This window comes from Heterocephalus glaber, unplaced genomic scaffold (assembly GCF_053883595.1).
Source record: "Heterocephalus glaber isolate CG9 unplaced genomic scaffold, H.glaber_assembly_v1.0 deba00000122, whole genome shotgun sequence".
Classification (NCBI taxonomy): domain Eukaryota; kingdom Metazoa; phylum Chordata; class Mammalia; order Rodentia; family Bathyergidae; genus Heterocephalus; species Heterocephalus glaber.
In genome coordinates this window covers 857,460-872,761 of record NW_028258138.1, presented here as the reverse complement: position 1 = coordinate 872,761, position 15,302 = coordinate 857,460, and the positions used below count along the sequence as shown (strand labels likewise).

Genomic DNA, 15,302 nt, shown 5'->3' with positions numbered 1-15,302 from the left:
GTCCCTGTGCTGTGCCTGTCCGCATCTCGCCCTGAGCCCTGATGACAGCTGATCTGTTTATCATCTCTATTGTTTTGCCTTTTCCATAAGGTCATGTAACTGGACTCATACAGAATGTAGCTTCTCCAGACTGGCTTCTTTCACTTATTTAATTTATGACTCATCTGTGCCTTTGTAGCTTGACAGCACATTTCTTTTTATTGCTGAATAATATTCAGTCTTACAAATGTCTTACCACACTTTGTTTATTGGAGGATGTTTTGGATGCTTCCACTTTTTGGCAGTTTGAATAAAGCTACTGTAAACATTCACATCCAGGTCTTAGTGTGAATGCAACTTTTCAGCTCACTTGGATAGCTATGCAGGAGCAAAATTGCGGGGTCCTTTGATGAGGGCATGCTAGCTTATAGGGAACTGTCCAGCCCTCTTCCAGGGTGGCTGCACCATTCTGCATTCCCACCAGGGATGGTTCCCACATCCTTGCCAGCATTTCAGTGTTCTCTAATGAGGTGTGGGGCTGTGTCTCATTCTGTTAATGTAAGTATAGTTCCCTAACTGTGCAGGGTTTTTATTTGGTGAGCCACTTTTGAAAACTGACTCTTCTGCCCTTTTCTTTCCCAGATGGTTTGTCTCCGAGTCTCCCATTGACAGTATGAGCCTTGGTTTGTGGTCACCTTGGGCTATTTTTTTTGGTACCGGGGATCAAACTCGGGCCCTTGGGCTTGCGCAGCAGGCAGCGAAACCACTGAGCTAAATCCCCGGCCCAACCTTGGGCTATTTTTGAGGTCTGCAATCTTATTCCAATTATGATTACACATTTCCAGTGAGGTTGCTTCATATATGTAATTTACAGAGAGCTATTGCTGCCTTTGCAGTGAACCACACAGGCCATCATTTCCTAGGACTACATGGGAATTTGGGAGTAAATATATTATGTAGATGTTAGAAAATTCCTTCCAGTAGTAGTACAGTTCCAGATTTCAGGATGGCAACACTGCTATGAAGTTGTCTGTGGCCTCCTTTGATCTTCCAGGAAACCCCCAGCCAGCCAGCTAGCCAGCCCCTTAACCTACTGTCAGGTCTATGGCAGTGGCTGGCATCCTTTCTCTCCAGCTTGCTGACCACATCTCTTTTTTGTTTGGTTGAAGTTCCAGTGATGCTGGGCTGAGCCTCCAATCTTGCTGTTGCTTTCCACCTGCCAGGCCTGCCTTCTTGCAAACTGCATGCCCAATGCTGCCCATGTGGCTAGTGCAAAACTGCCTGGTCCTTCCTTTGGTTTTCCTGCCCTCGGCAGGAGGAGGTAGTACCTGCTTTTGCACTAACGACTCATTTACAGGGCAGAAGGAGGCCTCATCTTACCTTGTACCAAGGCTGTTTGCACTGGGCCCCTGTGCCTCACACTGTGTTGGGTTCCTGAAGGTGTGCTGTATCTCTGATGCCTGCTCTACTACCTGGGAGGACCCAGCCTGCATGTCTCAGAAGGCAGGACTCTTCTGAGCACCCTGCCCTCCTGCTCTCCCAGATAGGACCCCATTGAGGATGGCAGTGAATAAAGACTGGCATGTGGTCCCTTGGCCCCTCTCACGTGCACAGGCGAGAGCTGCCCTTTCATCACAGAAGATCCCTGTCCTGGGGTCTTGTTCCTTACTGCTCCTCTAAAGATGTCTCCAAGGGGGAGCTGACTATTTTGGCCCTGGGTTTCTGTTTTCTCCATTTGCTTGTGGTGTTCTTGTTGGCTTCAGGAGGGGCTGATGAGACATATAGGGGATGGGACATACAAATGGATACATATAGAGATAAAAGCTTATTATAAAATAGTTTTTTGTATGAGGATAAATATCTGATATATAGTTATATATCGTATATATACAGTCATGTATTGCTTTGCTACAGGGATGTGTTCTGAGAAATGCATCCTTAGGTGACTTTATCCTCTGTATACCTCCTACAGTGCACTTCACAAGTCTAGAGGGCAGAGCCTCCTGCACACCAATAGACCATCTGGTCTACCTGGTGCCCCAGGGCCACAAACCTGTGCCCATGGCACTGTGTTGGATATTGTAGGCTATTGTAGCCCAGTGGAGCATCAGTGTATTTGAACCTGTGTGAACACAGGAAAGGTCCAGTAAGAATGCAGGATGGAAGATGAAAGTGGTGCTTACAGAGTGAGCCCAACGTCCTGGGGCAGCTCTGGGCAAGTGGGTTCATGTGAGGACACTTGGTAAACACTGCACACTCTTGCACATGAGCTGCACTAAACTTATACCAGTGGTACTTTCCATTCAACAAAAGTTAATCTTGGCCTATTATAACTTTTTTTTTTTGAGACAAGGTCTCACTGTATAGTTTAGAGTGGGCTGAAACTCACTGTGTAGTCCAGGATGGCCTCAAACTCCCAGTGAGCCTCTTGCTGTAGCTTCTCAAGTGCTGGGATTCCAGGCATGCACCACCATGCCTACCTAATAACTTTTTTACTTTATAAATTTTTTAATTTTTAAAAACTTCTGTAATAATAGCTTTAAACACAAACATACAGTTTTACAAAATATTTCCTTTGTATTCTTTGTAAACTTTTTAATATTTCTAAATTTAATTTTTAAAAAACTTTTGAAACCTTTGTTAAAAACACAAACATATTAGCCGAGGCTGGCCCAGGGTCCGGGTCACCAGCATCACAGTCCTGCACCTCCACCTCTGCCCCTGCAGGCTCTCACACAGGTAGGTCCTCTCCCATGAGGACAGCGCTGTCTTCTGGAATCCTCCCGAAGCCCTACCAGAGGGTGCTTTACAGTTAGTGATGAAGGAAGTGTGGAATAGTAAATATATAAACCCACAGCATAGTCCTTTATTATCATGTGAGATGTGTACTGTGTTTAACTGTCTGTACTGTACTTTGACCTGGGTAGCAGCAGTGGGTGTGTGGATGCCAGCATCACCACAGACACGTGAGTAAGGTGTTGTGCTTCATGATGGTGGCTGCCATATTAGCAGGCCCTGGGAACTTCCAGTTCCATTGTAATCTGATGGGTTTTTTGTTTGTTTGTTTGAGATGGGGTTTTGCCATGTTGACCATACTGGCCTCCAACTCCTGGGCCCAATGGACCCTTCTGCCTCAGCCTCCTGAATAGCTGGCACTGTAGGTGGTTGCTACCATGCCTGACTCAGTTCCATTAGAATCTGAGGGGAACACCATTGTTGTTAGGCAGTACATGACTATATCTAATAACTAAACCTTAGAACACATAGAAAAAATATATATACATGCATATGTATAATACTATAGAAGATTGAGAAGAAATTGGATCACAAGGAAAATTGAAAAACCTCTGATCATATGAACTATTTTAATGTTTCTTTTCCAGTAATTGATAAAATTCATACACACAGGTACTCAAGATTTTAGTGATGTGTGCTTCAAGCTCTAATTCTAGGTCACATAAAAAAAAGGCAACCAATTAGGGAATACATACTCTCCTGAGACACCTGCAGCATTCCTCAGGTCTGTCCTTGTGTTTGGTCACAAAATAAATCTCAAATTTCAAATCATTTTCTCTGGCTAAAGTAGCAAAGTCAGAAATCAATAATAAAAGCACAAAGAAAACAAGCTTATCTACCTGACATTTGAAAACTCTGAAAATAATTCAAATTAAAGAGGAAATTGCAGTGGAAATTGAATTGAATGACTAACAATGTAAATAAGACTGTAGAATGTGCAATACTTGGAGGAAGTTTTCCTCCTCTTTTTTTTTTTTTTTTTGGTACGGGGGATCAAACTCGGGACCTTGCACTTGCGAGGCAGGCGGTAGAACCCCTGAGCTAAATCCCCAGCCCTACTCTTTTTTTTGTAGTACTGGGAATTGAACTCTGGAGTGTCCTACCACTGAGCTACACCCTTATCCCTTTTACATTTTTTATTTTGAGACAGGGTCTTGGTGGGTTGCCCAGGCTGTCCTTGAACTTTCCATCCTTCTGCCTTAGTCTCCTAAGTAGCTCAGATTATAAGGTGTGAGCAACCATGCCTGGCTCTTGGAGAGAAATTTATACTGTTAGTGTTAGCTATTTGAAAGAATAAAGACAGAAAATTGATCATATAAGTGTCCAAATTGAGAAGTTGGCAGGAAGTAGAAGGGAAGTTAAGGATAGAAATTTGTGAAGTGGAAAACAACAAAAAATATTTTTGTCCTTTATTGCATTAATATAATATTGGATCGATTGACTGCACAGAATTGATTTTTGTTGAACCAACCTTGCATTTTTGGATAAATTCCACATGGTCGTGATGTGTAATCCATTTTATGCATTTTCCAGTTTTGTTTGCTAGTATTTTGTTGTGGAATTTTGCATCTGTGCTCATAAGAGATACTGGTCTGTAGTTTTCCTGTGAGGTTTGCATCTGCTTTTGTGTCAGGGTACTGCTGGCTTCATAGAATGAAGTGGGACTGTTCTTTCTCATCTGCTTTTTGGAAGAGGTAGTGAAGGATTGGTGTTATTAGTTCTTTAAACACATGGCAGGATTCACCAGGGAAGCCATCTGGTCCTGAACTTTTTCTTATGGAAAATTTTTTTGATTTATGACTCAATATCTCTTCTTATTTTAGGTGTAATCAGATTTTCTAGTTTTCCTTGAATCATTTTCTATAGTTGTGCCTGTTAGTAGGGATTTGCTCATTTCATCTAGCTTAATTGTTGATGTAAAACTATTCTTAGTGTTTCCTTATAATCTTTATTTTTATAAGTTTGGTAATAACATCCTCATTTTAATTCCTAATTTTAGTAGTTTGAGTCTCTTTTTTTCTTTGTCAGTCTGGGGAAGGGTTTATCAGGGTTGATCTTTGCAAGGAATGAACTTCTGGTTGTGTTTTTCTATTCTCTCATTTTTGCTGTAATATCTGTTCTGCTTCCTTTGAGCTTAGTTTTCTCTCATCTCTCTAGTTTTTTCTTTGGTACCGGGAATCAAAATCGGGACCTTGGCGCTTGTGAGGCAGACAGCAGCTCCACTGAGCTAAATCCCCGGCCCTCACCTCTCTAGTTTCTTAGGTGAAGCTGTGGTTGTTGAGTCAAGATCCTTCTCTTTTCCAATCACAGGTGCTGCTGTGGAGGACACCCCTGCCTGCTGCCACCCCTGGCTCCTGACTGCTGACCTCTTGGTGGAGCTAGGGAAGGGGATGGGACTTGGGTAAGTTAAAATGCCACAAGCTTACAGTTCTTACCAAGATCCAGTCTTTTTTTTTTTTTTTTTAAATAAATGACCCTTAGGCTGTTGCATCCCTTTAATTCAGAGTTCTTAAGTTAATCATGTCAGATTTTACCAGTGTTCTCATTGATTATATGGAGGGGAGAGCTGTTAACAGCCGTTACTGTTTTATACTTAAATTTTTAAAAAAATGAGTGCATTCCTACATGGAATTTTAATGAAATTGATTAATGGTTTCTGAATGTCAATAGGAAATTGGTTGTATAAGAGTAGCCAGCAAATTTTGGAAAAGAACAGCAGTGCAAGGCTGCAAATCCCATCTGATGTTAAGACCCTCTAGAAAACTAAGGAAATTAAAGCAGTGTGATGCTGGTGCAAAGATAAGTAGTGTCAGAAGCCAAGCAGAGTCTAGAGCTGGCTTCCAAAAAGGGGGCTGGTGTGTGTAAAGTTTCGTCTTGTGTTGCCTATGCCCAGAGGAGCCAGAGGAATCAGAAACCAGCTGGGGTCCTGAGTTGTCTTCGCTGTTCCCGATCCTCGCTCTGCAACAAGGCCGGTGTTGCCCCAGGAGGAGGTTGTGCAGCTGAAGCTGTTGAGGGGTGGGTGCCACCGTGCATGTGGGTGACAGCTTCTCGGTGTCTGCAGTGGGGGGCAGCAGGCATTGCTGGGTGGGCAGAGGGGACACCCCTTGGTGCGATAAGACCCTGAGAAACTGATTGAGGGGAAGGAAAGCTGTGCTCCACAAGCAGAAGACACAGGTGGACATTTTCTGTGCAGCTTCTCCAATCGTGACCACATCTGTAAACTAGAAGCCAGAAGATCTCAGAGCCCTATAGGGCAGAATTACCATCTGGCAAATCCCAAGGCCAGCAGGAAGAAGTAGCCACATGTAACAGTCAAGCGAGCAGTGCCCATGGCATCTCTCGAGTGACCTGAAGACAGTCAAGGGGTGGGAACATGGCAAGGCTTTTGTCCTAGGAGAACACTCATTGCTGTGTTTTATTTAGAGCTCAATATGTTAAATACATATATTAATCAATTAAAAAAAACAATTTTAGTAGCATTGGTGAATTATTCTTTTAAATGGATTGGCAGTAGACACATATAAAAATGCAGTGATCACAGAATTTATTGTTGTATTTAGACCTTTGAAAGACATTTGCCCTTGTCACCACCCTGGAGTGTTCTCAGTGGGTGCTTCTCCCACCTGGAGCACATGGACAGCCTGCCGTGGCTCCATAGTGGCATCCCAGATCAGTAGGAAGCAGGCTGCTTGTGTCACACCAGTTACTGTAGTTGGAAAGATGGCCGCGTGGCTGCACAGCCTGGGATGATTGGGCCTTGAGCTCAGCCTGAGTTAGGAGGACAGTTGCTTTGTTGAGTGCCAAGATGGCTACAGCTTGGCTACAGCCCCTGTGAACTGCCACTTGGTGCTGCCCAGGGTTGCCATCCCATGTTTGGAGACTTCTTGTTTTCCGGCCAGAGCATGTGTTTCAGGACCTGTGACTTCTTCCTGTTTCCAGTTGTGGAAACAGGTATTGGGCAAATTGATTTTTTTCCTGTGGAGGGTAGTGTTAGCGTCTAAACTCTTAGCGCCATGGATGTCCGTGAGTATTTGTGGAGAATACTTGTGGTAGGAGAACCAGAAACAAACTTTCATGCATGAAGTTCACAGTGATTTCCATTCCTGCCCCCACTTTCGTTCTGTTATCATCAGGGTCATTTAAAAAGTATTCTAATATAAAGGAAACTCCAGAATTGCTTCTTCTCTAAAATGTACTCAGTTAAATTTGTTTAACCCTTTACCAGAAATTAATGATACCTCTTTCTTTCCGTAGTCGTCGTGTGTCTCATCGCTGTTGGAGACTAGGGTGGTACTTCACAGAAGGGGTGTGGGTGCTGCTGGCCATCAGGGAGGGAAGCTGGGCCTCACCTGCATGGGGAGCAGGTGCATGTGTGCTGTTGGGCCAGCTCCCTGTGTTTTGGAAGGTTTATAACAGACACTGAGCGTATCACCTCATGCGTCGCAGAGGGGGGCTGTAGGCAGCAGGTGTCCGGAGGGCTCTTTTATCCATATGTATGAGAAGCTTCAAAAATATTCATGGACTTTGGCTGAAAATTTTACTCCTACAAATTTATCTTCAGGAGATAATCAGATAAGCACTAAATTTATGAACAGAGGATACTCATTATGGCATTAATTTAAATAATTAGCGACTGGAAATAGCCCAAATGCCCAGTAATAGAGGATTTAGTAAATCAGTTATTGTACTTCCATAGGACAGTTGAATATTAGGCAGCAATTGGTGTTTATAGGGATGATTCATGACATGGAAAAATGCACCTAGCACACTGGCACATAAGTCAATAGTGCGTATGAAACCGCTCAGTATGAATAAGATGTAGGTGTGTGTGTCTGTAGTGTGCATGAGCATGTACTTGTGGCACATGTGTGTGCATGATTTCACACATTTCTGAATTTTCTAAATTTCCCTCAATGAACACACATTGCTTTATATTCTTAAGAGAAAGATTATAGGTTTTCTTTTTACTGCAAATGAATTATGTGAATATCAATCTGATCTTTGAGTTGCGTTAAGCATTTTTCTAAGCATAAAAGCAATCCAAGTAATCTCAAGTAATAGATGTTTGATTTTCATAGATGGATTTCTTTGAATATCAGTAAACATTAATAAGTTAAAAACAAGCTGTTACGAACATTTTCTACAAATGTAAATATACTGCGTTGTTTTGAGAGAACATGCGATTGATGTCATTTCATTTTAAAAATAAATAGATGCTATGATGAGAAAGTATTAAGTAGGAAAAAATATGCTGCTGCCAGTGCTTCTTTATGGCAATGGGAGGTACTTGCCCTCTTCTGTGCTTCTCTAGCCTTCCCCTGAGGGCAGGTGTGCCTTCTGCATGCTCAAGGCCCACACTTGTTGAGGAGAGCTGGTCTGAGGATGTAGCCTGCTGTTGGTGCCATGCTGGGGAGCCTGCTGTCTCGGAAGTCCTGCAGCAGGGGCCTGCAGAGCTGATTACCCTTGGAGAATTGTCTGGCAAGCCCAGTGGATGTGTTTTAGGCAACTTCAGTGCCCTGGTGAGAGGCCACACAGACTCCTGTGTCTGATTCTGGTGATGAGAGTGACCCACACAGAACACTAGGGAATGAAATCTTAGTTCATAGAAATCCTTTTATGAACTATTGTAAGTTGATCATGAATATAGTCTGCTGATATAATCTGTGCTCATGCTCATCTGAAGTGTTGTCTGTCTTAAATAGGAATCTATCTCAAATAGGAAAGTGGAGCCCAAAACACAACCTCCCTGGAAATAGGCAAGGGAGGAGGGAAGACACTGAGCTTCTCTGTCGAGTCTATCTCCTAGTCTTGAACATTTGGAAGGAGGGAAAGGCCAGTGTTCAGGAAGGAGGGAAAGGTCATGAGGACCATACCAGGCCTGGGTCTGGTTGCTCCATGGGACCTACATCCTTCAGCCTTGCCAGTCACATCACAGCCCATGTTGGCCTCATGATGCTAGTTTTTGATGTGGAGGAACAAGGAAACTCACCCACAACTACTTTCTTCTCTTTTCTGCTGAGACCATCACCAAGAGTGCTAATTACTTAGAAATAGTAATTGCACTGGTGGATTCTGTGGTTGAACTGAGTTGGATTGACTGTCCTTGCCTCTCCTCCCTCCACAGAAACAATCTCCCACTTTTTTTCCATGCAGAAGTACTTTGAAGCCACTCTCCTTACTGCAGGACTCTCTCTGCAGGGTCCCAAGAATTTCAGAGTCCAGGCTGCCTCCTCCTGAGGTCAGATCCTTGCTGTGGCCTGCTTGGTCTTTCTGTAAAAATAGTAGCCTTTGTTCTTCTTCCTTCACTGAGATCTGTCATGGTTTAAGCACCTGTGGACATGTGACAAAAATGGGACCTGTCATCAGACTTCTAGAAGCCATGCTTCCAGTGGTGTCCAGATGCAAAACCACTGCATAAACCCAAGTATTCTGAAGTGGTCTTTGGACATGGTGGGCTAAAGCAGTCCATGGGGTGGGTCACAGTGCTGCCCCACTCCAGTAATCTGTGCCTGCTGCTTGCCATCCTCTCCCAACAGGGCAGCCCCAGAAGTCCAGCTGTGTGTGGGAAGGAGCTGCAGCCCTGGCCTTGCCACGGCATGAACCCTCAGCTGAAGCAAGATATTGGCAGTGTGACTGCTGGAGTGAGGATGACAGGACACCAGGTGTGTGGGTGTATGGAAAGCTGGACGGCAAGGGATGGGGACCTTCCTTCAGCTGGAGCAGTGCCCTCTGCAGTCCATCTCAGGCCCTGCTGGTCTGGGAGGCGGTGGCAGGAGGACAGAGCCAGCCTCTGGAAGGGAGTGCATCCACCCTTGGTGCATGCTCTGCTGGAAAGCTGCAGTATTTCTTAGACTACTAAAATTAGTACCTAAAATTACAGATATGAGCTCAAGTAAAGAGGCAAGACTGTTGTTTGTGCCACAGCTAAATCCCTCAAAGGTACAGCATCTGTCTCCCTTGTTTCTCTCGCCTTATTACTCTTTTCTAATGAAAATGTTCTGTTGTGGGTGTGTGGTGTCTGACACAGTGCTGGGTGTGTTTGCAAACCCATGGCCATGCTAGAGGTGGCTATGGACTGGGAGGACCAGGTGCTGTCAGCCCAGCTCTCACCTGGGTGTCTGCACATGCACAGCACCTGAACCTGAGCACAGCCTCTGTTCAGACTGTGCTAGTGGCATGCTCTCCGAGTGGCTGAATTGAAAGTGTCTTACTGGAGAGGCTGTGTTCCCTCCCCCATCTAAAGAGTCTACTTCAGTCTGCGGTTTTTAGAAAGGGTGTGGAGGCACATGTGTCCTGGCCACCTGGTAAACTCCTCCCTAGAGTCCTCTCATTCTCCTTTAGGATGCTGCCCATTAGGGAGGACCCACCTGAGTTCTGGCCCCCACTTGCCTCTCAGCCTTCTTTCAGGTGCTGGGGTGGCCTGGAACACACAGGTGAGGTCCCTGTCACCAGGAGTCCTACTTCTGATGGGGCATGAGGGCCCAGACCAAACATTATTTATTAGTACAGTAGTCTTGTGCTAGGAAGATTAGGAGAGGAAGTCTGTCCAAGAGTGAATGGAGGGCGGCCTGGCTGATGGTCAAGGGATGCCTTTCTGAGGAGGTAGTGGTCCAGCTGGTGACAGGAAAGAACTGTTGTGTGCTCTGGCAGGAGGAGCAACCCTAGTGGGATGGGTTTGGTGGAGGCAGGGAGAGAAAGAATGGGGCAGCTGTAGGGGAAGCAGGTGGAGGACATGGTCAGGAGAGCAAGGCAACCAGACAGTGGGCGGGCAGTTGGTGTCAGCCCTCAGTGTGGGACAGTATATGGCCACATCCCACTTTCAAAGGCCCACTTCAGCTATTGAGAAGGGAAGAGGGGAGCAGGCTGCTTTGTTCTGCAGGGGTGAGATGAGATGGGAGGGAAGCAGCTGAGAGGTGGTTGTCAGTACAGGATGAGGCAGGCCTTGATGGAAAACAGGCTAGGAGGTAGGGCGAGGGGGCCGAGGGAGGACTGAGGGCCTGAGGGGTTCACGAGGGTGGTGTGGGAGGGACACGTGTGGGATTTAGTCACGGACTTCAGATAATAAACATTCAAATGGTTGGTCAGGTAGGAACTGGGTGGGGGGAGCAGGGGCAGGAGGACACAAGTAGGAATGATCAGGAGAGAAGATGCTTGTGGGTATGGGCTGGGTGGTCTCCCATAGGAAGGGAGTATAGTCCCAAAAGAAGGCAGAGGACACAGGTCCACACTTAGGAAGCCAACAGCCAGAGCTGGGCAGTGGGGATGGGAGCCCCATGGGCGGGGTACACTCCCTTCCTCCTGGCTGGGCCTCACCCCAGGGTCTAAGTGTGCATGCTGAAGCAGCAGTGGAGGTGTGACCCACCCTACTCACAGCCCCAAGCAAGCTGGTGACCCAGTCTGGTCTGCTCTGTCCCATCGAGTGGACTTCGCCACCTTTTCTGACTTTTGTGGCTCCCTCTGGGAGGTGGCCTGTGTTTTGGACTCTTTCTGCCATGCCATTCAGGGTTTGGAGGAAACTGTTGCCCTGTCATGTGTGTCCTTGGCACCTGTAGTTGCTTCTGTCTGGTCTGAACAGCCTGCTTCTCTCTTTCCCTGCCAGGCCATCTTATTGTGTGTTTATTTGCCATCCATATGTTTTCTTTGGTGAGGGATCTGATCAGATATTTTGCCCAGTTTAAAAATTGTGTTGTTTTGTGTCTGTAGTAATTTCCATTCATCATCCTTGATTTTGGTCATTGTGTCTTCTCCCTTTTTTTCCTCAGCAATGAGGCTAGGTGCTTATCGAGGTTAGTAATCTTATCAAAGAACCAACATTTGGTTTCATTAATTTTCTCCAGTGTAAAGATTTCTGCTCTTTATTTTCATCTGTTTACCTTACTGTTCTTATTTAATAAGCTTAGTTGGGCCGGGGATTTAGCTCAGTGGTTTCGCTGCCTGCTGCGCAAGCGCAAGGACCTGAATTCGATTCCTGGTACCAAAAAAAAAAAATAATAAGCTTAGTTGATGGATATAAGACCTTTCTTTGTTTCCTAACACAGGCATTTGTAGTATAAGTTTCCCTCTGGGTGCTGCTTTTGCTGCATCTCATACATTTTGTTAGCTTGCTCATTCATTTTTATTTAGGTCAAAATGCTTTTGAATTTCCATTGTGATTTCTTCTTTGACACATATGTTATTTGAATGTGTGCTTCAAGTATTTGGAGATTTTTCAGATACTTTTCTGTTATTGGTTTCTAATTTAATTCCATTATGTTCAGGAAGCATTATTTTCCTTATTTCAGTCCTTTAAAGTTTTATTGAAATTTTAAAAAATAACTCAGAGTATGGTCTCTGAAAATATTCTAAGTCACTTAAAAAGAATGTGTATACTGTTGTAACTGTGTGTAGAGTGTTTTCTAAATGTCGGATAAGTTATGTTGGATAATGTTTGAGGCACCTCTGTGCCTTATTAATATTCTGTGTAGTTTTTAAAAAATCAATTATTAGAGAAAAGTATAGTAAGCTTCTATTATAGTTGTGAAGTTGTCTGTTTCTTTTGGTTCTATCAGTATTTGCATCACACACTTTTAAGCTCTTTATCAAATGTGGACGCACTTAGGATTATTTTCTCTTGATCAGTTGACCCTTCATTATTACACAAAGCCCTTATTTACTTCTGGTAACATTCTTTTTTCTGAAATCTAGTTTTTTAGATGTTCACATAGTTATTCCAGCTTTCTTTTAACTAATAATAGCATCTTTTCCAAGGCTTTTTTATTTTAAACTATATGAATATTTGTATTTATTTTGTTTTATAGTTGTTGTTTTGTTTTTCTTTTTCTTTTTCTTTTTTTGAGACAAAGTCTTGCTACGTAATTTAGGCTGGCTTTGGAGCTCACTGTGTAACCCAGACTGGCCTCAAACTCGTGGCAGTCCTCCTGCCTCAGCCTCCTGAGGACTGGGATTACAGGTGTGTGCCAGTACACCCAGCTGAATGTTTGTATTTAAAAGGGTTTCTTGTAAATAGCATTTGGCGTGGTCCTTCTATTTAATCCAATTTAAAAATTGTTATTTTAATTGGGATGTTTCGACCACGTATATTTAATGTGATTATTGATATGGCTGGATATTAATCTGTTATTTTGCTATTGATTTTCTATTTTTCTGTTAGATTCTCCTTTTTTCTTTTTCTGCCTTATTTTGGATTGAGTACTTTTTATGATCAGTTTCGTGTGCCTGATAATTTTGTTATCTTATTGGCCACATCTCTTTGTTTGTAGAGACTGCTTTGGGATTCGCTCCACGTATCCTTAGCATACCACTGTGCACTGTCAGATAGCATTGTACCGTCCACAATGACCTGTGACCTCATGTGCTCTGTCGCCCTGCCCTGGTCTTTCTTTTCTGTCCCATCCTATTTTACTTCAACACTGGTGTAAGCCCTGCAGTGTGTTGCTTTAACTAGTCTATTATCTTTTTTTTTCTTTGGGTACTGGGGATCGAACTCGGGACCTTGTGCTTGCGAGGCAGGCGCCAGAACCACTGAGCTAAATCCCCAGCCCTCTACTAGTCTATTATCTTGAAAACAATCTAAAAATTGAGAATAAAGATGTTTATATTTATATATTATCTGTTTCCAGTGCTTTCTGTTTCTTTTTGTAAATCTAGATTCCTCCTGTTTTGCTTTTGTATAATAGACTTTTAAAAATGTCATTTGTAGTTCAAGTGTGTTGGATTATGAATTAATTTAACTTCTAACTTTTGTTCATTGGAAAAGTCATCGTTTTGCTTTTGTATTTGAAGTTATTTTCACTATGTTTGATATTACAGGTTGACAGTTTTTCTTTCATTCTGAGGGATGTCATTCGTTGGCTTCTGGCTTGCATTTCTGAGAAGTCCTCTGTTTACCTTGTCTGTGTTTGTTCCTTTGAAAATAATATGTACTTTCTGTTTTTTAGATAAATTTTATTGTATATATTTAAAGTACACAACATAATGTTATGGGATGCATACAGGTGGCAGAAAGGTTTCTACAGTGAAGTAAATTAACATTCATTCTTTCACATAGTTATCCTTTTGGGTTTTGTGGCAAAAAAAAGCCAGTAAATGATTTTAGTGTTTCTTTTTTTCTGACTACTTTTGAGATTTTCTTTTTAGGTAATAGATTATGATACGCCCTGATTTAATTTCCTTTGTGTTTTCCTTTTTGAGGATTGTTGACCTTCTTGAATCTATGTATGGCTCATACTTTTCACCACGTTTTGAAAAAATTTGGTCATTACTTAAGTATATTTTCATCTTACCTGCCCTTTCTGGTTTTCGAGAAGAGGACTCTTTCTGTCTCGGTTTCCTTTGGGGCAGCGTCTGTCTATAGCTGTTCTGTGTTCATGTCTTTCTTCTGTGGTGTCTCATGGACATTAACCTAGGCCAGTGTTTCTCACTGAGGAGCACTGTTCATCTTTGATGTCTGAGTCTTTTTATTGTCTTTTCTTGTCTTTTCTGAGCATCTTGTACTCTTCTGTCTTCTTGAACATATGCAATCAGTTTATGACGGCCACTTACTGTCTTTGTGTCCTGATTATCTCTGTGTAACTTCTGGGTCTGTTTCTTATTGGTCAAGTTGTTAACGTTCTGAGATGTATTTTCTTGCTTCTTTGTGTGGCTGATAATTTTGTTTGGGTGAAAGAGACATTATTGTAAGCTTTGTTTTGGAATGCTGTGGAGTTACCTGGCTGGAAGGTTTAGAACGTAGGTGACTTGTTAAACTCTGTTCTGCTGGCAGAGCCTGACTGAGTGCAGTGGTTTTGACTGGTGCCAATGTGGTCTTACTGTGCAGGCAGTGTCCTTCCCTGTATCCCTGTATCCTTGGGCTGCAGGGTTTCTCCAGTCCAGCTGGGGAATGTGAACTAGTACAGCTCCTTGAGTGCCATGGCTATTGGTTGTCCTTTTCCTCCCTCTCTCCTTCCCTCCTTTCCTTTCTCTCCTCCCCTTCTTCCCACCTGTTTCCCACCCTCCCACTCTAGGGATTAAACCCAGGGCCTCATACTGACTTACATCTCTAGCTCCTGTTTTAACTCTTTTTTTTTTTTTTAACTTGAAATCAGGTTGTCCAGGCTGGACGTGAACTTAGGATCCTCCTGCCTCAGCCTCCTGAGTAGCTGGGCTTATAGGCGTGCACCACCATGCCCAGTTCCTTTTTTTCTTCTATTGGCTCCTCTCTGTCCTCTGTGGCTCAGTCACGGGTGGAGAATGGCATCCAGATGAGGACTCGAGGGACTCCACCTCAGTCCCTGGAGGGCTTCTCTGTGTAGCTCTTTCCTTCTTTCTCTGCCCTCAGGTGCTCGCTGCCTCTGCCTCCTGGAATCCTGACCCTGTCCCTTCCGCTCAGGGCTCTCCTGGCCTTGCCTGTGCTGTGGGAACTCTCCCAGGCTGTGCACTGGGTTGTCACAGGGTGCGTCACATTTGCTTCCTTCTCCGAGGGTCACTGGCTTGAGCAGTCTGCTATCTGTGTCTGGAATCCTTCTGTTTGTGTCTTTTGTTTGATGTTC

General features: G+C 43.8%; 1 protein-coding gene across 41 annotated transcripts in view; it reads left to right on the top strand.

Annotated features, from left to right (window-relative positions):
- Positions 1-15,302, top strand: part of Pcbp3 (poly(rC) binding protein 3) — a 237,857-nt gene that overhangs the window by 43,457 nt on the left and 179,098 nt on the right. For 15 of the 41 annotated variants that reach the window (XR_015451135.1, XM_087210717.1, XM_087210726.1 and 12 more), the window contains exons 2-4: positions 5,086-5,176; positions 5,669-5,790; positions 9,312-9,437. The exons of 7 other annotated variants lie outside the window; for them this stretch is intronic. Coding sequence is in view for 7 of the 34 variants with exons in the window: in XM_087210717.1 (XP_087066843.1) it covers positions 9,372-9,437 (66 nt within the window). In the remaining 27 variants the exon portion in view is untranslated. Of the gene's footprint in view, positions 1-5,085; positions 5,177-5,668; positions 5,791-9,311; positions 9,438-15,302 lie in introns of those variants that run through there. 19 more of the 41 variants (XM_087210819.1, XM_087210831.1, XM_087210808.1 and 16 more) reach the window with 4 other exon arrangements.